Genomic DNA, 27,408 nt, shown 5'->3' with positions numbered 1-27,408 from the left:
CCACAGCTGCTCTGCTGCAGGTGGGGGCGGACTTGTAACAGCACAGCACTCTGTGTCGGTCATTGTAATCACGTGTGGACTCACTGCCTGCCCTGTTTTGGTTCTAACCAGCCCTCTCCCTTTGTGTTGTGTTTTTTTTTTTTCTGTTCTCTAACACTCCAGGTCCAGATAGTCTCCAAAAAAGTGAGCTACAGCCATATTCAGTCCAAGTGTGGTTCTAAGGACAATATTAAGCATGTCCCTGGAGGTGGTAATGTAAGTATAAGCTCGGGACAGCTGACATCTGAGCTGTAGCCCTGTGGGGCACCGGGGAGAGGGCCACTCGTGCTCCCAGGACCACAGCAGCCTGGCCCGGGGCTTTCTTCCAGACACAGGCCAGCCAAGTGAGGGGAGGCCTCAGTGTTCCAGTGTGTTAGGACTGGCTGTTTCTGGGGAACCCGTAACCAACACCCCAGTGATGCCCACTTGGCTTCTTTTCACTTGTTTTTCCCTTCTGCTCTTTGTCCCCCACTTTCCCCTCTTCTGAGTTCTTCTTCCTCTTACTCCCTCAGCCCCTCCTTTTCTTTTTGTCCCCTTCCTCCTTCCATCCGGACAGCCTTTTATCATGCTGCCTTTCTGTGCCAGCCCTACACTTCGTGTTAGGGACATGGTGACTCCAGCTAACACACCCTGGTCTAACGTTAGAGAACACCCTGTTCACCTTCCACGTGTTTCTGTGACAGTGTGCAGGCAGGTGGGACCCCAGCATGCACCAAAGTGTGTTACAGGGCCACCACATGCAGCCTCTCTGCCTTCATGGCTTCTCCCCTGCTTCTCTCCCCACCCCAGAGCCCATCCTGCTCTCTCTGGGCTCCATTCAGTTCCTTCTCCTTACTGTCCTGAACTGGACTGAGTCCTGCTCTGCTCACCCTTTTCATTTTCAGGCCCTGTCCCTCTTGTCCCCTCAGTGGCCATGCCATCGTGTCTGTGCCTACAAACACTCCCCCTACCCTGCTGTCCTGTTGTGAGGAATCAGCCTCAGGGCAGCCCTGTCTTTGCCCACACAAGGCCCCCACTCACACCTCCATCCCAGTCACTTAACTAATCTAACTAATCCTGCCCACTTCTAATCTAACATGGGCAGGAAATGTACCCTTGACATGCAGGTGGGGTGTACTCGGCCAGCCTGGTAGATGGGCAGACGCTGGCCGGCCTGGCGTGCGATGAGCTGAAGTGGGTGAAGCATTTAAAGACAGTATCTGGTTAAGGTGATAAAGATCCAGCTTATGAGGGCCCCAGCTCGGCACCGGCTTTGGCCTTTCTTTCAGGCTTTTGGCCTAGATGAGAACAGGAGGGGAGCAGAGACTCTGAAGGAATTGGTCATTGCGTGTGTGACCCAGAAATGCGTTTAGATATGATGTGCAGTTGTATGTACAAGCTAGGAAAATAGACATCTGGGTTTTTTTCAAAGTTTGTTTTGAGAGAGAGGGAGAAAGAGAATCCCAAGCAGGCTCCACACCATCCACACAGAGCCCAACACAGGGCTCTATCTCCCAAACCATCAGATCATGACCTGAGCATAAACCAAGAGGTGGACGCTTAATAGACTGAGTCCCTGGGCCCCCCAAAACAGACACCATTTATCCATCACAGTCTTGGCACACTGCCTACATGTGACTTCCAACAAGATTTTTTTTATGCATTTTATCATAGGAGTCCTCCTTATACAGCCTCACATCCTAATGTGAGCCTGCCTGTGAGCAGCGTCTCCGGGTAGGGAGATGAGGGTAAAGAGCCTTGCCTGAGGCACCGACTCGCTTCCCTCAGCCCCTCGGCAAAGCCACCACAGATAAACACACAGCTGGGAAAGAGCGGGCCAGCTGGCTAGGGCGGAACAGCGTCACATGTCACCCACAGACCCCATCCCCTCCTGTGTGGAGGTTCTGAAGTTACCACCTAGAGGAGAGGCTGGAGCGGGTTCCCAGGTAGTGCTGCCCAGCACCCCTGTGTACGTACAAATGTCCCTGTTGAGAGCCAGGAGGACATCAGGGCGGGGGATGTAGCTGATTTTCCCCCAGTTTAAAATTTTTTCTTCCATTCCTTCCCCTGAGGGAGAATATGTGCGCATCATGGGTTCTGAGACCTGGGGGCAGTGCCATCTCCACAGCACGCACCGCAGGCCGCAATAGGCTACGGGTCCTCATGGGCCGGTGGGGCGGGTTGCGGAAATGGCCGGAGCGAGGTGCCCGGTTTGCCGGGATTGGGGTGTCGCGAGAGGACCAGGGACGGGCATGGCTTCTGCCGGCTGTCAGGCTTTGCCAGGGAACTTGAGAAACACACGTCATAGTCCAGAGAAGCAGCACGTGGAGGCGAGTGGTGGGGTGGGGGCAGGGGTGCATCGGAGAGGGTTGTTTGGCAGTTACTGCAGATTCTCTGCATGCCAGCCTCAGGAGGCAGAGCGACGTCTCAGAGGTGGGGGGGTCAAGTGAGGGGGACACAGTTTGACTTTTTAAAACGTTTAATTATAAGGGTTTTTCAAATACATACAAAAGTGGAAAAATATCCAATGTGCCCAGCTTCATTTAATATCCTTGTGGCCAATCTTTTATTTTTATTTTATTTATTTATTCTGAGTGATTTCTATACCCAAGGTGGGACTTGAATTCACAACCCAGAAATCAAGAGTCACACACAGGCTCCACTGACTGAGCCAGCCAGGCACCACTCCTTGTGGCAAATCTTATCTTCTGTGCATTTCCACCCTGATTATTTTGAAGCCATCCTAGATACATCATTCATCTGTAAATATTCCATTTATAAACTTAAAATAACTCTGTAATGTACATGTGTGTGTAACACCCCTACTGACATTGCTAAATACGTTTGCGTATTTTAATCAGGATATAAGTAGGGCCCATAAGTTATGGTTGGTTGATGTGTCTTTCATCTCTTATAACCTTAGGTTTCTTTTACTCTACAGGCTCCCTTCAGTTTTTGCTTGTAGCAGCATTTTGTAAATGAGTAAACCAAATGGTTTGTCCTAGAATCTGGATTCTGCTGATTATATCCCCGTGGTTTGATCTAATATACTCCTTTGTCCCTCGATACCCTTTAAATTGATTCAGGTTTGATTTTCTTTTCCCCCAGCTTTTTGCAAAACTCTTGTAGGTAGTGGTGGTATTTTTGTCAGGAGGCATATCATGTTTCATTGTCTGGTCTATGTATGTCTGTCTGTCTGTGTCTGTCTGTCTCTCTCTCATGGCCAGTGCCTATGCCCACAGGCTGAGTAGGGGTGTACTGTGGTAAGACTCGAATTCTCCCACTCTGTCTTCACTTACTGGCTGGGATGCATCTGCAAAGCAGAATCTCCCCCTCATCAGCTGTTCTTTACCCAAGAGCCAGGCAGGACGTAGAGAAGCAGTGACTTCAGTTGCAGAATAGTCTCAGGAAATGTGTGGGCTCCAGACCTTGGCGGGTGACCCCTGGCAGCCCTCCCAGGTGTCTCAAGGATGGCACAAGATGAGCTTGCCGCCGTTGGTGCAGGCCATGTGTTGTCTTGGTCTCAGTAGCTGGCAGATGTTTGGTTGGGGAAAGTGCTGTCCTGCGTTCCTGTTTGGAGAGAACTGCGGCCTTGTTGGAAATGTGAGACCGGGTGGAGGCCGTTTGTGTGAGATGATAGGTGCTTTGTAAATGGCTACCGAACACGGAAGCAGTTAGTGTCCCACTAATGCTGACATCCCCGCAGAGGGTGGCGTGAAGAGGAGGTGGAGTGGAGCTAGAGCCTATGAAGAAGGTGACCTTTGACCGAAGCTTTGCAGGTTGGGGAGGAGAATGCAGTGGGCTTGCTCAGGCAGGCTGATGATTACGGGAAGTCAGTCTGTGCCAGGCCCTGGGCTGTGCATGCACATAGAACCATGCAGCAGACATCACGTGTATCCTCTTGCAGTGCAGACACTCGAGAAAGGAAGACAGGGTCCTAGAAGGTAGCCATTGAATGGCATTGTGACGAAACCCCACCAGAAAGGTGTGACACCTGCTGTCAGGGCCACCTTAAAAGTAGGGCCAAGTAGAGAGGACAGTCTCCAACCCCAGCAGGATTCATTTGGATAAAAGGCCATTCATCCTTTTGATTGCTCACCAAATGTGGACAGAACGCCAGATCTGTGAAAGGCCTTGTGGGGCCTGGAGTCCTGCACGGTCGCTGCAGACAGGGCTCAGGCTGCCAGGTGGGCCCAGCAAACACCCCTGTGTGGGCACGTGGTGCGAATGCTCACCCATAATAACGAGCAGAGCAACCAAACCTGGGCCTCTTTCATGTATAAATGAGCAGAATTTTGTTGATGGTGGGTTTTCTTTTAACTTCTTTTTGCATTTATTTTATGCAGAATTTACTCCCGGGCTGTAAATTTATGTTCCTTCAGTCTCTTCTGGGATATCTTTTTTTTTTTTTTTCCTGTGCAACTTCCTCTTCTGGTTTAGGAGTAATTTGCTCTTCACTGTGGCAATCTGACCACGAGCCCTGTAAGTTCTATGCTGCAGCTTGGGGGCTTTGTCCACTCGGATGTGCTCAGTGACCAGAGAACCTAAGTTCAGCAGTACTCTGCGTTTGTAAGTGTGTGCAGTAAAAATTACGCACTCTCTTTGGGCCACTGACGATGTGTTCAACCCCTCTGTTAGGCCTGGGCACACCACCGCTTCCATTGTTGTTGCCACAAAATGGCACTTCTGGCACACGTTGCTTCTGCAAAGTGACATCATTCAGATACTTTGTGGCATTTCAGATATGTGCATTCTTGATGGCCTGGGCAGTGTTTCACGTGTGTTCTTAAAGTGAACACAAAGAGTTGAACCTGTTGTGTGATTTTGTAGGGTTTTCTGAGTCAAGTAAATAGCGAACTATTTTCAGAAATCACCTTCAGCCCCACACAGGAAGAGCACTGTTATGTTTTTAGTGGGAATACCCAGGGCTGGGCGGGTGTGGACACAAACACACAAGCTCTCTGCTGGGTATCCATTGTCACATTTCTGTCACAAAACCAGCCTCATGCTTCAAGAACCTTAAAACAGCCCAAACATTTGACCCGATAACTGAAGTTCTGGGGATCTTGCTTGAGAGGTCATCAGAATTGCCATGACTTCTGTTCACAAAGATCTTTATTGCTGCTGTGGTTTTAATAGTGAAAAATTAGGAAAAAAAACGAACAAACCATAAATGTTCCGTATCAGGCATAGGTTAGGTTTATATAAGATCTTACAGAGTGGATTATTAATGTGGCCCCTTCTTAACATTTCCCAACTTTTTTGGGGAAGATGCTTGTAATGTGAATTAAGCAGGAATACAAATCATAGACACATACGTAGAAATCTGTGCTGTCAGCCACGGAGGGGAAAATGCACTGAAACGAACTAAGAGGAAAACACCAAAGCAGCGTTCCAGGTTCTCTCTGGGCCAGGATTTGATGGATGAGATTTCAGGTGGAAGAAAAGGACACTTCAGGAGATGGGGGTCCAGAGAAACAGGAGAAGAGCTGCCTGGCAGGTGGCCAGACGGGGCGGGGGATGCTGTGGAGCACATGGGAGATGGGTCTGGCAGGAGTTGAGTTCAGAAGCTTGCAGGGGCGGCAGGATGGATGAAGGGCTCTTTTAAGCACTTGGGGAGGTGAGCCTGACCTTGAACACCCTGAGGTACGACCTTACACAGGGAGAGAAGAAACTTAGAAACTTGAACATGGAGATTATAAAAGGAACACGGATTTGGCCCTGAAATACACTCTCTCTCTGAGGCAGTAATGTTTTGTGGTTTATTTCTCAGGTTCAGATTCAGAATAAGAAGGTGGACATCTCTAAGGTCTCCTCTAAGTGTGGGTCCAAGGCTAACATCAAGCACAAACCTGGTGAGTGCTGTCCCCTACTTCCCCCAGAGTGCCTGGGCCAAGCCTGTGCTGGGTCTGCCCCCTGTGCTTTTGTCATTCTGTAAAGATTCCTGGAACCACCACCCCTGCCCAGGAGACAGCAGCAGAAGCCATGCAGTTCAGTGCCTGTTGGGGAGGGGGACCCGGGTGCTAACCTCTTAGGCGCATCCTAAGAGGAACGGGTGGTAAAGGCCACCGTCCGTACCTCTGTGAGTGCCGGGAGCCATTGGATTCGGCGTGCTGGGTATTCCCAGACAGTGGGGCACTAGCCACAAGCTCCCGCAGGACAGAATTGTTGGGCAGTGCTGCCCAGGCCTTGGTGAGGGTCTTGCTGCTGGGGCCGTGTGCCCCCGCCTCACCTGCCACCCTAGCGGCCTGTGTGTCCTGGTTCCAGGCAACAGCAGACCTGGGCTAGAGCACCTCCGCTGCAGCGGCAGGTGCGTGGCTGGCAGAGCTGGCTCCTCAGAGGTCAGGCACCAGGGGCCACTTGAGGAGACAGGCCTCCAGAGGGGTGGGCCTGTGCGAGCAGTGTGGCCCCACACCCTGTGGCCATGAGCTCCAAGCCATCCTTGCCCTTGTGTGCAGGCCACCTTCCCTCCCCAGCCACCTGTGCGTACTGGGCCCCGGGGCTGGTCCTTTCTCGGCTCGGTGCCGGGACCCTTCCCGCCTCTCCTCCTCTTTCTCCACTACAGAGAAGCCTCTTTCTACTTGCCTTCTCTTCACTACAGTGTCACTCACGCAGCAGACCCCACTTCCATCCTCCCTCTTGTCCAGCACCAGCTCTGGCTGCTATAAAACAAGGTCCTGACCTGACGGGCAGGGTGTTCGCCGCTGCAAGGAAGCCGGGTGCCCTGAGCCACTCCGTCAGGGGGCTGTGACCTTGCCTAGAGAACCCGAAGCAGACACCATCTCGGCACCTTTAGAGGCGTGGCCGGAGGCTGTGCTGCGGGCCTGCGGTGGGGCTGAGGGTGCCTTTCTTCTCTGTGGAGGTGTTCCCGCTGGCCGGATGCAGACTGTCAGCCCGGCTTTGAGAAGACTAGCCCTGTTTGACAAGCATGTCCACTGTTCTTTCCTCCTCTGTGCTCGGAGCCATTGGGAGCAGGCCCCATGTTCCCCATTTCTGTCTTGGGCACATGGCCAGTCCTTGACCCAGCGAGGGCTCCTGCTACAGCTGCCTGGCTTTGCCTGTGTGACCGGTTCTATTTTGGTACCAGGTGGAGGAGATGTCAAGATTGAAAGTCAAAAGTTGAACTTCAAGGAGAAGGCCCAGGCGAAGGTGGGATCCCTCGATAATGTGGGCCACCTGCCTGCAGGAGGTGCTGTGAAGGTAGTGAGTGGGTCACCAGGACATGACTGGGGAGGGGTGGGGAGGGTTATGCAACAGGAGTTTGGGTCCCAGGTACTGGGCGCCTGTCACCGCCCCTCAGTATCTTCAGGACTCTTATGTCACCTGCACCATTGCGTTCTCCCAGTGTCCTTCATCAGTCCTGAGTGAGGCAGGAGAGGTAAAGAGGCCCCAGCCCAGCTGCCTCTCACCTGTCCGACTGGAGACAGAATCTCTCTGACAGCATGGCCCTCCTCACTTTTTGAGCTCATCTCAGCCATTTCCAAGGGGACTGTGGGCCAGGGCATGGACCCCCACAAGGCATGGTTCTCCCCAGCTACCTCATGAGAGGGGGTGTGGGTCCAGGCTCCATGCCAGGCTCCATTCTGGTCCTGGGAGCAGGGTAGCACATTTGCAGCTCCTGGTGACACCTGCCTCTGGAGGATTGCCATGGCCAGGGCTCAGGTGGGCAGGACTCACATCCTCGGGGCTGGCTGGGCCTCTCTTCCCTCCCCTCCCTCCCGTCCTCCCTCCCTTCTTTCCTCCCCTCCTCCTTCCATAGCACTGTGAGACACTTTGTGTGCCAAGATGCTGTCTGTCCTTCTCTCCATGTTGTTGGGCAGTTGGGGCGACACAGGGTGGCACCTTGCAGGCTTCCGAGCATGACCACAGCTGCAGTTGCTCAGGGAAAGTTGAGCGAGGGAGAGGGCACCAGAGCAGCAGTGCGGGGCCTTTGCTCTTGCATCCGATGCCCAGCCCAGCCTCTGTCCCCTCTTCCGTCAGTGCTCCGGTTCAAGGCCTGATTGGCTTCTGTGAATGTGTGGGGTCCTGGCTTTGTCACAGGGTCTCAGTTCGTGCCTCCATACCACTGAGGAGCCACTTGCCCGTCTGTCCTCAGAGAGGGTGGTGGGGGGAGCTCTAATTCAGGTGTAGTTGCTAGTCCCAAGCCACATGGCAAGTAATGTGCAGACCAGGGTGTACACCTGAGCCTCTCTGACCCCACTTCTTGTGTTCTTTTCTTTATTCACATCATCTCCCTTAATTATTTCTGGAATTGTTTTTGTAATACAGAGGCCTTTCTCCTTCACTCTGCTGATTAGAAAACACTATAAAGTCTTCCGTTGCCACCTTTGGGGTATTCCAGGGCTCAGGTGGCCTACCATTGGCCTTCACCCTTCTGTCTACCCCACCCTCCTCTTATGAAGCCCTGCAGGCCCTGGAGTCTCCCTGGGGCACCCCTCTTTGGACCCTTTCCTCCCCACCCTGTGTCCCAGAAGAGTGTCCCACACAGAAGAGGTCTTGGGGTCTGGGGATGGGTGGATGAATGGGCCGGGCTGTCCCATGAGTTCCCAAGAGAGCCCCATAAGCACGCGCTCTGTGGCAGGTATGGTCTGGGACTCATCGGGTCGGAGGTGGCGAGCCGCACCCTTTGGGAACTGACTCCCAACTCCTAGAGCTCCCTAACTGGCCTGCAGCACCCCTGCTTTCCCACCGATTCCAGACCCAGTCTAGATACCGTCCCCAGGGTTTCCGCCAGCGGTCAGACATAATGGCTGTTTGGTGTCCACCTTCTTGAGAAACCTGCACCTTTCCCTCAGAAAGACTGGGGGAAACTGTGCCCCTCACAGAAGAGCCCCCAGGGAAGTCACTAGCCAGGCTGCACGCCGGGTCCGGGGCTGTGTTCTTACCCTACACCGGCTGCCTAAGCCAGGGGTCCTCTCCCCAGCACGGGAGGGGTGGGGGGTACGTGTCGAGTCTCCAGATGACTGTTCTAAATCCAGTGGGGGGCAGGGGCAGGGGCAGGGCGGGGCTGTGTGTGAAACCCACCATCACCCATCCCACCTCCTCCCCGACTGACCCTGCACTGTCTCCCCCACTGTTTCATTGTAGACTGAGGGCGGTGGCAGCGAGGCCCCTCCGTGTCCGGGCCCCCCCGCTGGGGAGGAGCCGGCCAGCCCTGAGGCAGCGCCCGAAGCTGGCGCCCCCACTTCAGCCAGTGGCCTCAGTGGCCACCCCACCCTGGCAGGGGGTGGTGACCAAAGGGAGGCCCAGACCTTGGACAGCCAGATCCAGGAGACAAGTAAGTGGCTGGGCTTGGCCTGAGGGCCAGCCGGGGGCCCTGCCACTGGCTGTGAATTGAAACTCCTTTTTTTTTTGACTAGTGTGTGGCCTAAATTTTAACCAAGCAACCTTTTATTTTCCAGGCATCTAATGATGACATTCTGGTCTCGTCTTCCGTCCCGTGTTCCCCCTCTTGTGTCCCTTGTTCCCCCCTCCCTCCCCTCCTCCCGTGTTACTGCAGATTGAGACCTACAGGCTGACGTTCCGGGCAAACGCCAGGGCTCGCACCGACCACGGGGCTGACATTGTCTCCCGTCCCCCCTACTTCCCTGGCGGCCCCACCTCAGGCACCCGGGCCCTAGGCTTCCTCACCCGGGCTGCTCTATAGACCCTACACAGCTTGGGTGCTGGGCAGTCCTCTGGGCCCCCACCCCTTCCCCCTGCCTTGCTTCCCCAGGGCAGCAGCAGGCCTGCCCCCCAAGACCTCCTCCAGTCCCTGCACTGGGCCCAGCTCTTTGCTTCGTTCCTGTCCCACCATTGCGCACTGCTCTGCAGATGAGGTTGGGAGGTGGTGGGAAGGCTCACTTGGGATCTCGTGGGATCTAGGAGGGGGATCCAGACTCCAACCTTGTCTTTGGGTTTTCCGGACCAAACCCAAGAGAAACTGACATGCCTGCCCTCCTCGCTGGCTCCACCTGGAGGGAAGAGTGGAAGTGGATGGCCGCGTGGTGGCAGGGTGCTGCCTGCGTCCCCTGAAGCCCTCTAAGCCGCCGCCTCTCCCCTCGACCCCACAGTGATGCCCACCATGCAGGTGGGGCCAGGTGCCTCTTGCTGCCCTGCCCCAAGCTAGTTAGGGGTTGGTTCTGCCTGTCCCCGCTGCTTCCCGTACCTGCCTAGCTGCTGCCACACTTCCCTTTCTCTTGTTTTATCCTTTTTTTTTTTTTTAATAACGTAAAAACTGGTAGGAGTTTTGCAGGTTGAAGCCATGTGTAAATGGAAGTTCTCAGTAGGTGTTAAAGGAAATAGGGAGGGGAGATCCTTAAGCCTCCAGCCGGGAGGTCAGGCATCAGGGGCTGCCTTGGCCTGGGCAGCTTGGGGCCCCAGAGAAGAGTGGGCAGGGCAGGGGGGATGCAGGGGCTGTGGCCTGGTGAGCACAGGGCACACTGGGGGCTGGTCAGAGTGGGGACTGGTTGTTCTGGTATTTTGTGTGTATGCTGCTTTTCTTTTCTAACCAAGAGGCTGGTTTTGGCATCTCTGTCTGTCTCATTCCCTGGGATCTCGTGGGAGATGCAAGGTCAGGGCTAGAGAAACAGGGAAGGGCCATGGAGGTCAAAATCCTCCAGGCTTGCAGGCCTATGACACTAGAGCCCTCAGTCACTGGGGACCCCCAGATGTCCAGAACTCATGTGGATGGGGAATCAGGTATGGAAATTAAAAAATAAAAGCGTGAGACAGGCCACCTCCCTACCCTTACAGCTGTCTGACTAGAGTGGGGAGAGGCGAGGCCAGCCTGTGGAGGGGTGTCCCAGCCAGGGCCGGTCTTGGGATGGCTGCAATGATGAGAAATCCCGGGAATTGTATTGACACGAAGATTCTTATTGCACTTGTATTTTTTTTTTGTATTAAAGTTTGCATGGTTTCTAATAAAGGATTAAAATATAACAGTTTGTAGTGAAATGGCCGGGAGTTTCCCAGGGCTTCTCCTCCGGAAGAGCATTTTCTGCAGTGCAGACTTGCCCCTGAGGAGGTGGCCACAGACTCGGCCCCTCATCCTCCCGCTGCCGCTCCCAGTGACGCTTGGAGCTGAGAAGGTAGGGGCTCTTGACTTAGTTTCAGATTTGATCTCCATATAGAGGGAGGGCCTCAGGGCCAGCGGGTTCTCCCACTTCTGAGGTTGCATTTTCCTTGGGGAGATTTGATGCCACATCCCCAGCTCCCCAAGCACATAACTGTGGGGCTGGTGGAGAACGTGTTCCCCGAGCCAAAGACTGAAGAACGCTTTGTGCCAAGGACATCAGGGCACCCATGTTTTGTCAGCAGGAGAAAGCAGCAGATGAAGCAGTAGTGCAGGGCCTGAAGGTACCTGTGCCCTCCTCGTGTTAGCCCCAGGCCCACATGGATGTTGAGGTTGACAACTGGCTCCGGGTCCAAGGGTAGAGGTGGGAGAGGTGACCCTAGCAGAGCACTCTCCTTGTGGGCTGGAGTGGTGGTTTTTCTGAGGGGTGGGCTTGTCCAACCAGCTCCCCTGAAGGGTCCCCCAAGCCAGAGAAGCTGAGAAGGCTGCCCTGACAGTTGGGGACCAGACGCTCCTGTGCGCTGTGTACTGCCTGCAGCCGTTTGGGGGTACGTTTCTGTACTTCCGGTTTGCTTATGGCTCAGCCATTGCCCGTGTCAATCTGTGATTCTGTTGTACCGATTTCAAAAGTAAATAAAGCTCGTGATGTCCCACCGTGCGGGCCCTGTATCTTCTGTACGTGCTGGTTGGCCTCCACTAGGCCGTCGCCTCACATCAGAAGACTGATGTGTACCATGCAGTCTTGACAGCCATAGCCTCTCACCTGTGAATTTGTGGATGTGACCAAGGATAAGTCTTAGCTTGTGGCAGGGCTGCCACATGACCCAAGGCCCCTTGAGGGTTAAGTAAGGTTCAAGTGCCCTTAAGCTGCACATGGAACTTCTCCCCCAATTCTGCTTGGGGCTGGGAGGTGGCAGCCAGATGCCATGAGGACACGTGTTGTGCACGTACCACTGGCCCAGATAGGGAGACCTGGGTGAATTCATGCTCAACACCTGCCATCCCAAGCTTGCAAGGGCAGGGACAGCGCCAATAGGCTGCCTGCCACATGGGCATGGGAGCAGCCGCAGGACTGGGCGGCCCCTGCGACGCAAGCCCCATACCTATTAAGCCCCTCCCTTCCCCAGTGACCTTGGGCCTCAATAAGTAGTTTGGGAACCATAGCAAGGCAGCGCAGGATGCTGGGGCCCTGAGAGGAGCCCCCAGCGGAGAGCGATGCTCACAAGGGATAAATAGAACTTTATTTTAAATAAACATTTGCACTCTGTACACAGCCCCAGCAGACACGGGGCTCAGTCGTCGGCCGTCTTGCGCACATCAAAGCTGCCACAGGGTCCTCGCAGCAGCTCTGCCAGCAGGGCAAGCAGCTGCCCGTGCTCCTGTTGGACGCCGGGCGGAAGCGCGGCCAGCTCGCTGCGCAGGCTCCGCTCCACCATGCGGCCCAGGGCCCGGCGCAGCTCCCTCAGCAGCCGCACGGTGCGAGAGTCCCCCTCCAGCCTCAGAAGGTCACTGTCACTCAGCGAGATGGTGGCCCGGCGCCCATCATCTGGGGGGAGGGAGGAAGCGGCAGAGAGCCGAGATGAGTCCAGGTCCTGGTGGATACAGACTGGCCCGAGCCGCAACGGGGTTGGGGGTGGGGGTGGGGTGCCAGCACCCACCACGTATGTGGACGTCCCCATCTGTCAGCAGCAGCACGGCTAGCGGGTGGACCTGGGAGGAGTCCCGTACGAAGACACTGCCGTTGGACTTGACGGCCATGAAGTACGTCAACCATCGGCTCCGGAGCCGCGTGGCCTCCCTGGGGAACACAGGGCTGGGTGAGGCTGCCCTCCTGGGGAGCATGCCCGCTGCTCCTCCCTGGCCCTGCCTGCCTCCCACCTGTTAATGGTCGACTTGTGCAGCAAGATGTTGCCTGATTTGGTCCTGTATGTGACGCTGTTAGGCTTGAACTTGCCCTGCCGGGTCACCTTGCCCTGCCTCACCTGCAAGGATGAAGAAAAAGATGGACGGGCTGAGCAAGAAGCCAAGAATGGGCGAGGAGGCCGGGGCCCGCCGGGCCCGCCCCGAGGCAGCACCTGGATGAGGTTGGGGTAGAGGCCGGCCATCAGCACGCCCTTCACCAGCTCCTCCTCCTCACTGTACTCGTTGCACTGGGCAGAAGCCAGGGTGCAGTCCGAGGGCTTTCCCACCAGGAAAGCCTCATAAATGTTCTCTGAGAACTGCTTGATGAGTCCTGGGGAGTTGGGGGCGGGTTAGCCTGCAGCCCCCGAAGCCACGAGGCTGGGGGACAACACGCTCACGGAGCCTCAGCCACGGGGGTGGGCCGGGCAGGGCTGGAGATGGGGCGAAGCCCACTGACCGTGGATGAAGCGCAGGCTGGGTGCGTAGAGCAGGTTCTCCTCCAGGTAGTTCTCCCGGGAGCTGCGGTCCTGCCAGCGCAGCACCTCCTCCCAGCCGGCCACGGCTCGAACGAAGGCCAGGTGGTCGCTGCCACTGTCATGGCTCAACAGCGCCTTCACCTGGGAGGGAGTGCGAGGGGGTGCTGGGTCACAGGGGGAGAGCCAGTAGTGGCCACCTTGGGGCAGAAGGTGGGGGCGGGCTGGAGAGGAGGAAGAAAGGGCCACGGGACAGGGCTTGGTCTGACCTTGTCCACCTCCGCCCGGTTCTGCAGGCTACTGCTGAAGGGGTCCCGGGTGAGGCAGGAAACAACCACCAGCAGCGGGTGCAGGCAGCGGAAGATGGCAGCCAGCACTATGGCCTTGGCCAGCCGGGGGTCAGTGGAGATGTGGGCCAGGCGCTGCCCCAGGGTGGTCAGGTACTCCCGCTGGTCCAGCACTCCTGCAACAGCTCGGCATCAGAATCGCCCATGAGTCACGCTGCAACCCCGCCCGGCTGGCCCTGCCACGCTCACCAATCTCCTGGAGCAAGATCACAGCCTCGTCCACTGCCTTAATGTTCGGACTGTCCACCGCCTTGGAAAGGAACTCCACTGCCTACAGCAAACACCGGCCAGAGCCCGCCATGAGCCTGGGTCCCACCCACACCTGACCGCGTCCAGCCCATGCCCAGCCCCGCCTCTGGCACACCGTCTTCTCAGGCATGTGGATTTTGGCTTGTAGCACCAGGTTCTCAAGGGGCGTACGCAGAATCTCCGGCACTTGGAAAGGGACCATTTTCTCCAGCCGGCTCCGTGGGAATAGGTGGTAAGCAAAGCCCGACTGGCAGCGGCCCGCCCGGCCCCGGCGCTGGATCACATTCGCTCGTGACACCCACACAGTCTCCAGGCAGGACACCTGGGGGAGGGGGTGGGTGAGTGGTGACACATGCCAAAGGGCCTTCCTCAGTGCTCCCCCACGTCTAGCCTTCACCTCCCTTAACCCCTCAATGCCCCCTCCCTCCCACAACAGGGACACTGAGAGCCCATGAGTGTGGCCTCCTCCAGACACACATGGCAGATCCAAGGCTGATTTGGGTAGGGGGGCCACCTTGGAACCTGTTCTTCCCCCAGGGGCTGGCTAGGCGTAGGATATGGGTGCCACCTTGGTCTTCAGGTCATAGCGTTCCTCCTTGTGCAGACCGCTGTCCACCACATGCACAATGTCATTGACTGTAATTGAGGTCTCTGCGATATTGGTGGCCAAGACGATCTTGCGCACCCCGACTGGTGGCTGCTGGAATATGGCCTTCTGGTCCATCATGGGGATGTTGGAGTGCACTGGTGGGTGGCAAGAACACGCTGGTTATGGGCACTGCTCCTGCTCCCTGTGGTGAGGGCACAGGGCAAAGATTTTGACCCCGTTTTGATGAAATTGAGGCCCAATGAAGAGTACACCCAGTAAGAGTGGAAAAGCCAACAAAATTCGGGCAGCCTGGTCAGAAACCCAGGCTCCTTGCGTCCCAGTTGGGTCAGTCCCCAGGACAGAGGGCGAGGCTGGTGTGTGGGGGCCAGGATGCATGCTCTCACCTGGCAGGATTAGGTACTTGCTCTCGTGCATGCCCAGGGCCTCCTGGAGGCGTTGCTGCACTCCTTTGATCTCCTGCCACCCAGGCAGGAAGCAGAGGATCCCACCTGTAAAGGGGCCCTGCAGGCATGAGCTGTCACTCTCGGGCAGGCGGAGGTCAGGGTGGGGCCGGGGCAGAGGGGAAAGCACCCACCTGGCTCCCCTCGGGCATCGATGTGCAGAACCAGGTCTGTCACGAGGTCCAAGTCGAGTGCACATTCATCCTCAGACTAGGTTGGGGGAAGAGAGGCCACAGTCACAGCCCCAGGGAAGGACACACTGACTCAGTGATGCCCAGGCACTCAACCGGTCACCTCCAACCCTCACCACACCCTTGCCCAGAAGGTCCCCCCCACCCCATCATTCCATTTCTATCAAGGAAACAAGCTTAGGAGCATTAACTCACCCTAAGCCACCAAGCCATAGGGACAGGGAGGAGGGGAATCCAGAGGGAAGGCTGGGGCAGGCACGTCCCCTCACCTCGTGGTGCCGGTGCCGGTGCGGGTACTGGTGCTTGCCCAGCTTGGCCAGAATGTCCTCCAGGTAGTGCTCCTTGACCGGGTACATGAAGCCGGGCACCTTGATAACAGGGCAGCCACCAAAGTAGCGGGAGAAGCGCTCGTTATCGCCCGTGGCACTCATGAGCACCAGCCGCAGGGCCGGGTTGAGCCGCTGCAGGCCCTTGAGCAGAATCAGCAGGAAGTCCGTATTCACGTCCCGCTCGTGGACCTCGTCCACAATGACATGGCTCACGCCCTCGAGGCTGGGGTTGCTCTGCAGCTTCCGCAGCAGGATGCCCACGGTGCAGAAGAGCAGGGCCCCGCCTCGGGCCGGGGGCTTGCTTTCCAACCGCACCTGGAAACCCACGTTCCGGCGCAGAGAGGGGCCCAGTTCATGGCTGACCCGCTGTGCCACCGACACGGCGGAGATTCGGCGCGGCTGGGTGATGATCACGTTGCAGCGGGCACCGCGACCCTCGGTCACGTAGCGCTCCAGCAGCAGCTGGGGGATGCGTGTGGTTTTTCCACAGCCTGTGTCCCCAGATATGACCACCACCGGGTGCTGCTCAATGGCATTGAGGATCGTGTCCCGGTGCGGGTCCACAGGGAGCTGGGGGGCCTCCTGCCAGACTGGCCCTCTCCGCCGCCACAGCTCCAGCAAGTTCTGGCTCAGACGGACCTCCTCTGCTTCTGACAGGGGCACATAGGGCTTGCCCGTGATAGGGTCACTCAGGGGCCCCGAGTCCTTGCCCAAGGGCAAGACGTCATCACTCTGCAGCCGGAGTTCTGGGGAGATCCATGAACTGTCCACAGGGTACTGCAGGATGGGAGAAGCAAGCAAAATGGTGAGACAGATACCTTCTTTCTCATTCACTCACGAGCCCTGCCACACGATTCACCCAGGCCAGATGCCATGGCCCAGCCCACCGGCCCGGGGACTCCGTGCACAGCTGCCTGAGGACTCCTGTCGGCAAGACTGGGCTACTCAGGGCAAGGGTGCTCCTGCACTCCAACCTCCATGGGGAAAACGGGAATCGCTCCCACAAGTGCAGGTGGAGGCTTTCAGTGCAAAGACAACGGAGGCGGGCAGGAGGAGAGGGTGGGGAAGGGTTCCCCAGTTTCTCTTACATGGTTCAGGAAGGTTTCTATCTTGCGGAGGATGGACTCAGGCACCTGGATGGTGCATGGCCGGCGCTGGGTCTCACCCAGCTCACGCAAGGAGGCCAGGTTATACATGGCGTGGGTGAGCGGCTCGTTGTTGCGGTCCACCAGGCCCAGACTCTGCAAGAGGGGACACTACAGCTTGATTTGTGCCCCTGCCTCCTCCGAACGGGCCCAGAGAGGCTCAGGAACTTGAGAGGAACCATGCAGAGCAACCTCTTTTCCAGTGGACGTTGTGCAGAAGAGAGCAATTAGGAATGAGGAAAATGTAAGTCTTCAACCCTGCCCCAAAATTTAACTAGTTAAAATCAATTTAAGAAAAAGAAGACCTGACCTGCCCAAGAGGAGTACCCCTCAGTTCTCAAGCAGCCGGGGGCCCCACAGCAGCCCAATCTTGCCTCCGTGAATTCCCAACACGGACCTTTCAGCTAGGCAGGCCAGGCCCTTAATGACCCCATCATGACCTCATGAGCACCCTCTGTGTTCACTGCCTCCAAAGCACACCCCTCCCCTGTGACCTTTCTGGTCTGGCTGCCGCCCCACCCGTCTCCATGATACCCGTTCCCCTGTGACCCCATTACACAAACGTACATGGAATTTCTTAGAAATGTCTACTCCTACAACTCGATAAACACTTTCTTATTTCCCTACATGTTCAAAGCCACCCCATCAGACAGGAAACAAGGCGTCCCAATACTACCTCAGGCGAGTGTGCAAAACCAGTCCTTTTCCCCTAGCCTCAGGTTTCCGTCACCTACAATACCGGGATTCTTCTCGCCTTCTGACGCTCAGATCCAATACTCCCTCCTTCAAGGCTGCCCCCACAGGGCCTGACCCCTTTCCTGTGGCCTCCCAGCAGGTCTCAAGAGCAAAGAACTAGCCCCTGGACCAGCACAGCCACCTTGCTCCGGGAGAGACTGCCAAGTTCCCGGGCCTGCGAGTTTACCTGTAGACTTTGTCAAGCGGCCAGCCAGCGGGAACACCGCTGCCGGCCGGGAGCCGGCTCCTTCCCGCGACAGGGCTGTCCCGTGCCGAGAGCCTCCTGATCCTCAGTACCTGTGTCTGTCAAGTTAAAATTCAGACCTCTGCAAAGTTCCACCAATTAGCCCCTTTGGTCTCCTGAACCACAGGCACCTGTCTGAGCCCTCTCCTATTCTCTGGGCTCTCGTTCCCTCTCACCATCAGCTGTACCGAAAATCGGGTTCCCAGAGCCAGAAAGGCACCAACGGTGTATTTGACCAGAAAAAGCAGGGCATCCTTGCTCTCTTCCTCTGCAAACTAAACCTGTACTGAGGCGCCAGGGTGGCTCAGTCAGTTAAGCATCCGACTTCAGCTCAGGTCATGATCTCACAGTTTGGGAGTTTGAGCCCCATGTCAGGCTCTGTGCTGACGGCTCAGAGCCCGGAGCCTGCTTCGAATCCTGTGTCTCCCTCTCTCTCTGCCCCTCCCCCATTCACACTCTGTCTCTCAAAAATAAACATTAAAAAAACCCAAAAAAACTAAACCTGTACTGATGTGGGCTCAGATCCCCCCCTTCTCCAGCAGGCACAGCAGCAGTGGCTCCCACGGCTGGGCACAGCTGGCCTCTCCGATGGAACTGCCTGCTGGAGGCCACACTGTGCGCACCTTGGGGTTACATGAATCTTCAGTCTCCATCCCAGATAAATGTCTCATTGCTTGTTTTGCCCACAAAGCCCAGGTAACCAAGATCTCCCTAGATACCAAGTCTGCCACTCGGCGCAACACCAATTCCTCCTGCTTTCTGCCATCCACCACAACAGGCACCACCCCCCGCCCCCCCGGCCCCCCGGCTTCGGGCAACAACACCGAAAAGGCTGAGCTCGCAGGCCAAGCACCTTCTGAGAGAGTGAGGAATGTCTAGAAACAGCAGTCATGTGCCCTGACAACCAAGGCTTGGACACCAGATACTGTTGGGCTCAGGCCAAATGCCTGGTGTGGTCGGTTTCATTTCCTGGAGACCTGGACCAATTCGCCAAGGGCAGGGGAGCTCTCAGACCTCCCATGCCTCACACCAGGAACCCTCCTGGACTCACCTTCAGTTTCTTGCAGGCCAGGGCTGCTGCCTTATTCTCAGCCTCCGCTTTGCGGCGCCCTTTGGCGACAAAGGTCATAGGACAGGGCCAAAGCAGAGTGAGAGTGGACAGCTTGGTCTTGGTGCCCACAGTATGGAACTGCATGAGGTTCTACATGGAAGGCAAGAGAGATGGTTGTGGAAAGACAGAGAATGCATCCGCAGAATGCCAAGGAACCCAGTTGTGGAATTAACCCCCATCTTAGCAGGTGCCAAACGCCAGCCATGCGAAATGGGCCAGTGTAGAGGCAGGAGGAAGCCCCTCTAGGGCTGCGGTTCCCCAGGCCAGGGCTGGCTTCTCTGGCCATCCTGTGGTTTCACAGAAGACAGCGTCTGAGCAGTGCTACCACCCACCCTCCTGGCCTAGTGTGCTCTTAGCACCTTCCAAGACAACAGGGATGGTGGCAGCTGTGAGATGAGCAGTCGGCATAAGCCCAAACCAGGCACATCCTGGGGGTGCGTGAAGGCCTTCCCCCTGGAGAGAAGCTGTGCTTACTAAAGCCCTGAGCCCAGGCAGAGATGAAATTCATGCCTCAGCAAGACAGCGCCACCCACACCCCACTCCTGCCAGCCACCCTGGAAAAGTTGGGTCTCCGGCTCCCGCAGCACCAGCCCGCCCGGAGCTCCGACACCAACATCTACTCCGTCCCGGCTGCTTCACACTCTTCACGGGCCAAGGACCAGACCCCTGACTGGCCTAGGTGCGGGCTGAGGGTACAGGTGTCCTCCACTGTGGCACACACCTGTAGCTTCCCTCCTACCTGGCCCTGGGGAAAACCAAGCCAGCTCCCCCTACACACTCACACTTCCAAGAAACCCAACTTACCTTAGCTGTGGAGGACGACGTTGCTATCTGAATCACTTTGGCCAGAAGGTTCTTAGGAAGTGGAAACTGGGTCAGAGCCCTAATAGCACTGTCGTCGTCTGTCATTTCAAAGGAACCCCCCCTGGGAGGACCAAAAGTTTAGGTGAAAAAGCTCTATCTCTTCCCAGGCCAACTTGCCCCGAGGCTCTGAGGCCCAGGAGACCAGGACACGCAGTGGTGCAGCAGGCAGCATGGAGGCATGGAACAGATGACAGGCCGGGCGTCTTTGCTCAGCCTGTGATCCTCTCAGATACACAGCATGACTGATGCTCCCTCAGTTTCCCCAAACGGATAACTGGGGGCAGGGGCCCAAGTGTGAGCTGGACGGAGGGTCCATGCTGCTGTTTGCACGAGCCCTGCCACACTGTACAAGACGGCTCACCCCAGCAACGGCAGGCATACCGATAAACAACGGGGCTCGCGGGCTGAGGTGCAGCGGGGGCCCACCCATCTCAGAGAAGGCCCCCAAGGAGCATCTACCATCCCCATGCCAGGTGCAGCCAGCTTCCCTGCATCCCCCCGTCCAGCTCTACCTCGAGTCCCTGAGTGGGGTGTGGGAGTCTTGCTGGGCCATGGATAGGAAGTCGGTGACATCAATGGTCCCCTCTTCTAGCTCTTCCTCCTCATCCTCCTCTTCCTCCCGGCCCAAGGAGCGGGACAGGCCCCCAGGTCCCCCTGGCCGGATGCTCTCAGGATTCAGCTGCCTCCAGGAAGTAGGTGGCATGGTGGGTTCTGGGCGCCACCAGCTGTCAGCTGGAGAGCCAAAGCGATCGGCTAGCACACGGTATTTGGCTGCATCAAACAGCTCATTTCGGGGACCCAGCAGGCCCCATCCCTGGGGGGTAGGGGGAAAGGCATGTTGTGAGGGTCCATTCTCACACCTCAGTCCGTCCAGAACCTGCCCCCTTACACCAAAAGTCCCCTATCCAGGAGCCAAGCCTTTACCTGCCTGCATCAGTCCCAAGTCCAGAACTAGACATCAAGAGGACCCTTAACATGTCCAACTCTGAGGGTGCCTGGGTGGCTGGCTCAGTGTGTTTAGCATCTGACTCTTGATTTCGGCTCAGGTCATGATCTCACGGTTCGTGAGTTCAAGCCCCGAGTCAAACTCCATGCTATCAGCATGGAGCCTGCATGGGATTCTGTCTCTCCCTCTCTCTGCTCCCCCTCTTAAAATAAAACAAAAAGTCTAGCTCTGACACATGAAAATGACAAAGTAAGCTCTTAAACCTATCACACAAAAAAACTGAAGGAAAAAAACCCCAAAGGCAATGGGGAAGCAGGTGCATTCACAAAGTGACCCAGAAGGCTCCAGTGAATAGAGCAGTTAGGAAAAATGGAGCCCTCACCACAAAACAGATCTATCACTGACATAAGAATCCTACGCTGAGAATGTATGAGCATGTATGTCAGAATGTATTCTAGAAATAACCTGGGATGCTTTTAAAGCTGTTCGTACAAAATCCATTATTTTGAAATATAGCTTCATTCTCTTCTAGAGAGAGTTCCAAACAAAAAGTGCTGACTCTCTAGCACGTACGAAGCAACATGCTGGCTACCCTGAGCACCACCGGGAGAGACGGGACCTGCTCCCTGTCCCCAGGAAACAGTCCATGAGGCAGAACAGAGATGCAGATGACCAGGGCCTAAGGACCCACAAAGCGAGAAGCTAGATGAACGCAGTTAACAGAACGCCAGCCAAAGTCTGGATAAGCTGCTGGCACACGTGACAAGAGCACGCTAGTCCCCTCTGCGTTGCTGGCTGGCACCAAGCACAGGAGCGATGCTGGATGATCTGGTTTGGGGGAAAGGAAAGAACCAAGGAACTGTGAGTAGAGATGCTGGGGAATGAAAAGGCTGTGCACTCCCGAGTACATAAAGGACTCATAACAAAAACAATCCGATTAAACAACAGGCAAAGAACTTCAACAGACGTTTCTGCAAAAAAGGTAGACGAACAGTCAACAGCACAAGCAGAGATGCAAATGCATTCTCAAAAACGACAGCTCTCTGCAACACGGCATAAAACAACACCTACAGGCACAACTCCTCAAAATCTGCACCCTCCTGATTGAGGTACCTTTGGGGGAAAAACTCCCCCAAAGAAGCAATTACTGTGTTTTTGACTATAGAACTTAGTTTTCCACAAACTCATCATCGTGTGGTCTCAAACTGCTCTTCAGGGCATCTGCAACATTTTTAACTTCATCGGGTCAAAAAAGCGTATGAAAGGAGTCAAGCAGCCCCTTCTCTCCCCGACCCCAGGTCTCAGGAGGCTGCGCTCGGCCTCAGCGCAGCTCCCTGGGATGTGTAGCTGTGCACTGCCCCAAGGGCAGACACACGAAGGACACGGCCAGAGAATATGCTGATGGCAGCTGTGAAGAGCTGACAGACCGCTCTTCTGACCGTCAGGGACGATGACTGGAGATGTGAAAAGCAAACGCTGCCTTTTGCTGCATTCTGTCCTTTTTAGCTAACCTGTCCAATATTTTACATACTGGGAAAGCACAGTGGGCAGTTAACACAAATTTAAGAATTTACCTTAAAAAAATAAGAGAGAGAGAAAAGGTGCTTAACGTCCGTACTATTAGGGAAATGCAAAGCAACACGGTGAGATACCACCTTGCACCCGTCAGGGAAAACAACAGTGTTGGTTCTGATGAGGACACACTGGCGCTCTCGTGCACTGCTGGTGGGAATGTGACGTGAGGGCCGCTGTGGAGACCAGTATGGCAATTCCTTTACCTGTACTACCATACTACATGCCAGACCACACTACAGCTCCATACAGACCACACCACCACATGATCCAGCAGTTAAGATTCCTGGGAATTGAAAGCACTGTCCCGAAGAGATTTAAAAAAAAATTTTAATATAGTTTATTTTTTGAGACAGAGACAGAGCACAAGTTGGGGAGGGGCAGAGAGAGAGGGAGACCTAGAATTTGAAGCAGGCTCCAGGCTCTGAGCTAGCTGTCAGCACAGAGCCCGACACAGGGCTCGAACCCACGAACCGAGAGATCATGACCTGAGCTGAAGTCAGACGCTCAACTGACTGAGCCCCCAGGCGCCTCCCGAAAAGATTATTTGTACACTCATGTTCACGGCAGCACTATCCACAATAGCCAAAAGGCAGAAGCAACTGAAGTGGCCCTTCAATGGATGAATGAATAAACAAAATGTGGTGTATCCATCCGAAAGAGTATTAAGCAGCCTTAAACGAGAGGCGAATTCTGACACAGGCTGCATGGACAGGCCTCGAGCACACTATGCTAAGTACAGTAAGCCATTCACAAAGAGACAGATACCATGTGATTCCACTAGTGTGAGGAGAGGAAGCCTCCAAGGGAGTCAAATTCACAGAAACAGGCAGTAGAATAACGGCTGCCAGGGGCAGAGAGCGCAGAGCGTGGGGTTTGTTGTTTAATGGGTATGGAGTTTCAGTTTTACAAGGTGACAGAGCTCTGGAGATTGGCTGCACAAGGTTTAATACTACTGGAGCGTTCACGAAGTAACAGTTCAGAGGGTACATTTTAGATTTTGTGTAACTCACCACAATTCAACAAACATATATGCAAAAAAGAGGCTATGAGCTGAGCGCAGATCGGGAATAGAGAAGAGGCCAGGAGGAGAGGAACGTGACCGTGACTTGCTGCACACAGGCTGCCTTCAACATCCAGAGAAGAACGTCTCCCCCTCGGCACTGCTGACACCTGGGGCCAGGTAATTCTGTTGTGGGGGCTGCGCCGTGTGTATCCCCGGCCTCATGCCAGCAGCACTCCTCTGGCTGTGACCACCAGAAATGTCTCCAGACATTCCCAAATGTTCACGGTGGCCAAAATCCCCCTCCCTGTAGGAGAGACTCCCGGAGGTAGAGCTGCTCAGAGAAATGGAGATGTCGGAGAAATTTGGCAATGAGGCTGGCCAAGCCACTGAGAGACAAGCTTTCCCCCCCCGGAAGAAGGGGCAGAGAAAGAAGAGACGCTCAGAGGGCGGGACAGGAAGAGGAGCCTGCAGTGACCCAGGGAGGCAGGGGAGGAGGAGCAACCCAGGGGCTGAGGAAGACATGCCCAGAACATTCGAGCGAGGAGGGGACTGAGAAAGGCTGGCCTGGCGGTGTTGTCCCAGTCAACCCACAATCGCCTGGTGACCCCTGCTATTTGTCAAGGACTGTCAGAAAAAGGTAACCAGCAAGCACCACACTGCAGTGGGAAAAATGCAAGCCATGGGCAAGGGAAGCTGTCTGCTTTCTGGAAGCCATGGGAGCAGGGCCAAGGGGCGGGATCAGGACACTGAAGTATGCATGAAGCCCAGGACAAAGACTCAAAAGGACCGAAAGTTAAATGAAAGGACAGGAGAGGGGACAGAGAAGATACAGAAAGGGGGCAGAGAAAAGAGAAGGGTGGTGTGGGGGCCAGGCCGGGAAGAGGGCCTTTCCTCCTCAGATGCAGGAAGGAGTCAGGGATGGCGAAGGCCTGGGGACTCAGCGGGAGAGAGTCTGAAGGAACACGAGTCCTGCAGCTCTGTCCTCACTGGAGCAGAAGTGAGGACCGAGGAGCCTGAGGAAGAGTCAAGAGTGGTGCAGCCACGAGGGAAGCCGCGCAGGGACGGACAGACAGGCTGGCGGCAGCACTGAAAGTCTAGTTAAACATCAGGTAACCAAGAACCTGAAAGCAGCCGATGCCCGACCACCAGGAAGTGAGAGTAGCAACGCCCATGCTTGGATACAAGTATGAGAGGCCTGCGTGGGTGCGAGGAAAACACACGAAGTAACGGGAAGCACAGCTCTGGTGCTGCACAAAGGGAGTATTTTGCATGAATTCTCCTGTGTTTTCTGAAACCACAGACCGTCAGTCACCACGGAGGCGAAACACCAAAGCAAAGCAGCCGGCGCTCCCTCGCTGGCTGTGCTGCAGGGTGGAAGGACGGGTGAGCGAGCGAGCACCGGTCAGCTTCCGCCTACGCGCACTGGCTCGGTACCAGAAGGACCATCAGAGCCGGGGGCAAGGAATTTCCCAGGGTGGAGATCTGCCTGGCTGTCGCTGGGGGAGGGTCACCTTGAACAGCTGGCAGGCAGCGGCCGCAGCCTGCCGCTCAGCATCGATCTTCTTGCTGCCATAGCCTTCTACCTCCACGCTCTTGGGCCACTTTATGTGGAGGGTGACTTTCTGGGAAAGAGAAGAGAGAATGAGGATGGTTGCCTTTCCAGACCGCGGAGCGGCCGCAAACCACACGGGCCCGAGCGGCACGGCGGTGAGCCTGCGGGCGGCAGAGCTGAGTGCGGGCAGCACCCCACGCCCGCGGCTCACCCCCGTGAGGCTCTAACCTTCCCGTCCTCAAGCCGTTCATCCCGCCTCAAGTTGTTTGGCTTCTTCAAAGGCCATGTTCTAGCCAGAGAGCAAGGTGGGACCCGTCTTTATTGTTAAAAATCTTCATTCAGAATGGTTTGCCTGCATGCTTCTGTGGGTCCCAGGACCTACAAGACTCTAGGAACAGGAATTTTTATCAACTCTAACCCTCTGCAGTCCCAGTTAGTCAATGGGGGACCAAAACCGGGGATCGGCACAGAGGCCTGCCACACACAAGATGAGCACAGAACTCCTCACCTCACCTACCCTGAGTTCCCTTTCTCTAAACCAGGCTCTTTTTCAAACCTAGCTTTGCTTTGACATTCTCTGCTGTGTATAATCACAAAACCCACTCTATGGCCTCCTTAACAAAGAAACCTGGGGGAGAAGAGGGCAGCCAGCCTCCTTCCTGAGAGTCAGACCAACACGTCTCCCGGCCACCGGTGAGTTACCTTTTTCTTCGGTCCATTCGTGTGCACGTAGACCAGTTTGTCTTTTGCATGTGAGATGCCAAGGGCTCTTCCAATTACACTGTTGAGAAGGTTTTTGGGCTGTGGGAACTCTTTTAATAGGTCCCTAGAAGCTAAGAAAATAAGAACAAAAGCATTATAGTTGTTTTTTCTTTTAAAAACTCCAAGGAGCGTGCATCAGGACAACCCCGGCTGGATACTGAAGATGTTGGCTCATGACCCCAAACCACCCGGGGTCATCTTGGAGAAGGAGGAATGGCTTCATGGTATGCAGGGGACAGTGCACGACCATTTCCTGAAGGACCAGTGAGCCACATACCACAGAGGAGAACCAGCCAGCATCCTCTTCCCCACAAGCTCCTGATTTAATAATATCAGCTACAGAAGCCTAGGTGGCAACAACCACCCCCCGCTTGTCTGATGTCCCAAACAAGGTACTGAACAACAACAAAAAAAAAAACCGAAGCAAAAATCCACCGCACACACAAACTAGAGATAGGACAATGCAAGACCCCTTCTAAAACAAAAGACACACAAAAGGGAGAGTTGGTACCAAAGCCTGCACACCAGGCCCTAGCCCCCAACTGTACCTCGGCACCCTGCAAAGAAAGGCCTTAGAGCCAGATTATGTGTAGGGACATTGATCAGAGGTCTCCACAGCCAAGACCTCTGCATAAGCTATTCCTCCCCCCAAGTTCACTGGAGTCAAGTGGAAGCAGGATGCAGCAGGCATCATGAGAAGTACCTCGCTTTTTTCTCCACTTGTACTTTGGGTCAATCCCATACTACCAATGGGTGAGACGTTCAACTAGAGGCAGCACGGTGCCAGACACCAGACTCAGCTGGGAGCGGCTAAAAACAGAAGGCCCCCAAAGCACCACAATGACCCTTCCAGAGATGTAGGGTCAGACACTGGCAGAGGAGACAGGAAGCCTTCCCATTCTCCACCCACAGTTTCTGGTGTTCCATTCAGCTTTAAACCAGCTCCAAAAAGAAATTTGTCCATGTGCACCTGCATGCATCAGTCATAAATCACCTAGGGACAGTTTTCAGAGCGATTGGCCACCCTGATTCTCCTTAGGCACTTAGGAATGGTGATGTTGGGGAAGCCAGTGTATTTTGACAAAGCTCCTCCACAAGTTCTGACGTAATCCTATTCCTGAGCGGAGGTTTCCTCGGAGCAGAACACTGTGACAACCGGCCATGAGGGAGGATTCTGCCTGACCCTGCATCCCTCTAAAGAACTTATAATTATAGCAACTGAGATTCAAGCGTCAAGACTGCTCTTTAAGTAGACTCAAAGGGCTTGGTTCCCACAGACAGGCCCAAAGTTAAGAGGCCCACTAGACCCCCAGGCACAACAACAGATGCGCTCTGGTGCCCCCTCCAGGTCTACAGGGCAGGAGGAGGCAGGCCCTCTCCATCCATCGCTGAGAGTCAGGGATGCTCTCACCAGTCTCGTTCCTGGGCTAATCAGGAGACACAGCGGTGGGATACGTTCTGTCTCTACCTCAGGTCCTCAAGTTCCAAAGGTATGTGGGGTTTTCTCACACTGGTGAGCGTATGCTTTCCCTCGATGCTCTACCCTTCACCACCCTTTCGGGCGAGAGATGGACGTCCTCCTGTTTTTCCCCACGTCCTCGAGGTCCCGCGCCTCTCACCTATTCTTGCCAGGTGCAGGCGCTCCAATCCCTGAACCTCGGCGCCGGGGATCCATTTGGGCCTGTGCCACCCTGACTTTTACAACAGCAGCGCTGCGGCCCGCCAACGGCCGGCGGCTCGGCCCCTAGCAGAGAGGTGCCCCGGCCCGCCAGGCCCGACCCCGGCCCGCGCCCCCAGCTTTGCCAGCCCGGAGAGCCAAGGGCGTCGCGGCCCGACAGCCCCCGCCCTCACCGTTCACC

General features: G+C 55.5%; 2 protein-coding genes across 20 annotated transcripts in view; one reads left to right on the top strand and one right to left on the bottom strand.

Annotated features, from left to right (window-relative positions):
• The window catches only part of MAP4 (microtubule associated protein 4), a 134,286-nt gene extending 122,557 nt beyond the window's left edge, over positions 1-11,729 (top strand). For 7 of the 13 annotated variants that reach the window (XM_029919006.1, XM_029919007.1, XM_029919010.1 and 4 more), the window contains 5 exons: positions 163-255; positions 5,792-5,873; positions 7,106-7,218; positions 9,106-9,295; positions 9,420-9,433. In XM_029919006.1, the coding sequence (XP_029774866.1) occupies positions 163-255; positions 5,792-5,873; positions 7,106-7,218; positions 9,106-9,295; positions 9,420-9,427 (486 nt within the window). In that variant the 3' untranslated portion in view covers positions 9,428-9,433. Of the gene's footprint in view, positions 1-162; positions 256-5,791; positions 5,874-7,105; positions 7,219-9,105; positions 9,296-9,419; positions 9,434-9,517 lie in introns of those variants that run through there. The other 6 variants (XM_029919011.1, XM_029919008.1, XM_029919016.1 and 3 more) reach the window with 3 other exon arrangements.
• Positions 11,730-12,290: 561 nt separating this feature from the next.
• The window catches only part of DHX30 (DExH-box helicase 30), a 29,656-nt gene continuing 14,538 nt past the window's right edge, over positions 12,291-27,408 (bottom strand). For 5 of the 7 annotated variants that reach the window (XM_029915980.1, XM_029915979.1, XM_029915982.1 and 2 more), the window contains 18 exons: positions 25,490-25,620; positions 24,747-24,857; positions 20,224-20,525; positions 19,652-19,772; positions 18,788-18,937; positions 16,701-16,853; positions 15,553-16,389; positions 15,227-15,302; positions 15,036-15,140; positions 14,611-14,786; positions 14,158-14,364; positions 13,983-14,064; positions 13,716-13,909; positions 13,431-13,590; positions 13,147-13,304; positions 12,950-13,053; positions 12,730-12,869; positions 12,291-12,617 (listed from right to left, as the gene is read on the bottom strand). In XM_029915980.1, the coding sequence (XP_029771840.1) occupies positions 12,364-12,617; positions 12,730-12,869; positions 12,950-13,053; positions 13,147-13,304; positions 13,431-13,590; positions 13,716-13,909; positions 13,983-14,064; positions 14,158-14,364; positions 14,611-14,786; positions 15,036-15,140; positions 15,227-15,302; positions 15,553-16,389; positions 16,701-16,853; positions 18,788-18,937; positions 19,652-19,772; positions 20,224-20,525; positions 24,747-24,857; positions 25,490-25,620 (3,461 nt within the window). In that variant the 3' untranslated portion in view covers positions 12,291-12,363. Of the gene's footprint in view, positions 12,618-12,729; positions 12,870-12,949; positions 13,054-13,146; positions 13,305-13,430; positions 13,591-13,715; positions 13,910-13,982; positions 14,065-14,157; positions 14,365-14,610; positions 14,787-15,035; positions 15,141-15,226; positions 15,303-15,552; positions 16,390-16,700; positions 16,854-18,787; positions 18,938-19,651; positions 19,773-20,223; positions 20,526-24,746; positions 24,858-25,015; positions 25,034-25,489; positions 25,621-27,408 lie in introns of those variants that run through there. The other 2 variants (XM_029915985.1, XM_029915983.1) reach the window with 2 other exon arrangements.

Source organism: Suricata suricatta, chromosome 12 (genome assembly GCF_006229205.1).
Source record: "Suricata suricatta isolate VVHF042 chromosome 12, meerkat_22Aug2017_6uvM2_HiC, whole genome shotgun sequence".
Classification (NCBI taxonomy): Eukaryota; Metazoa; Chordata; class Mammalia; order Carnivora; family Herpestidae; genus Suricata; species Suricata suricatta.
The sequence above is the reverse complement of the archived record's forward strand: the minus strand, read 5'-3'. Positions and strand labels throughout refer to the sequence as shown.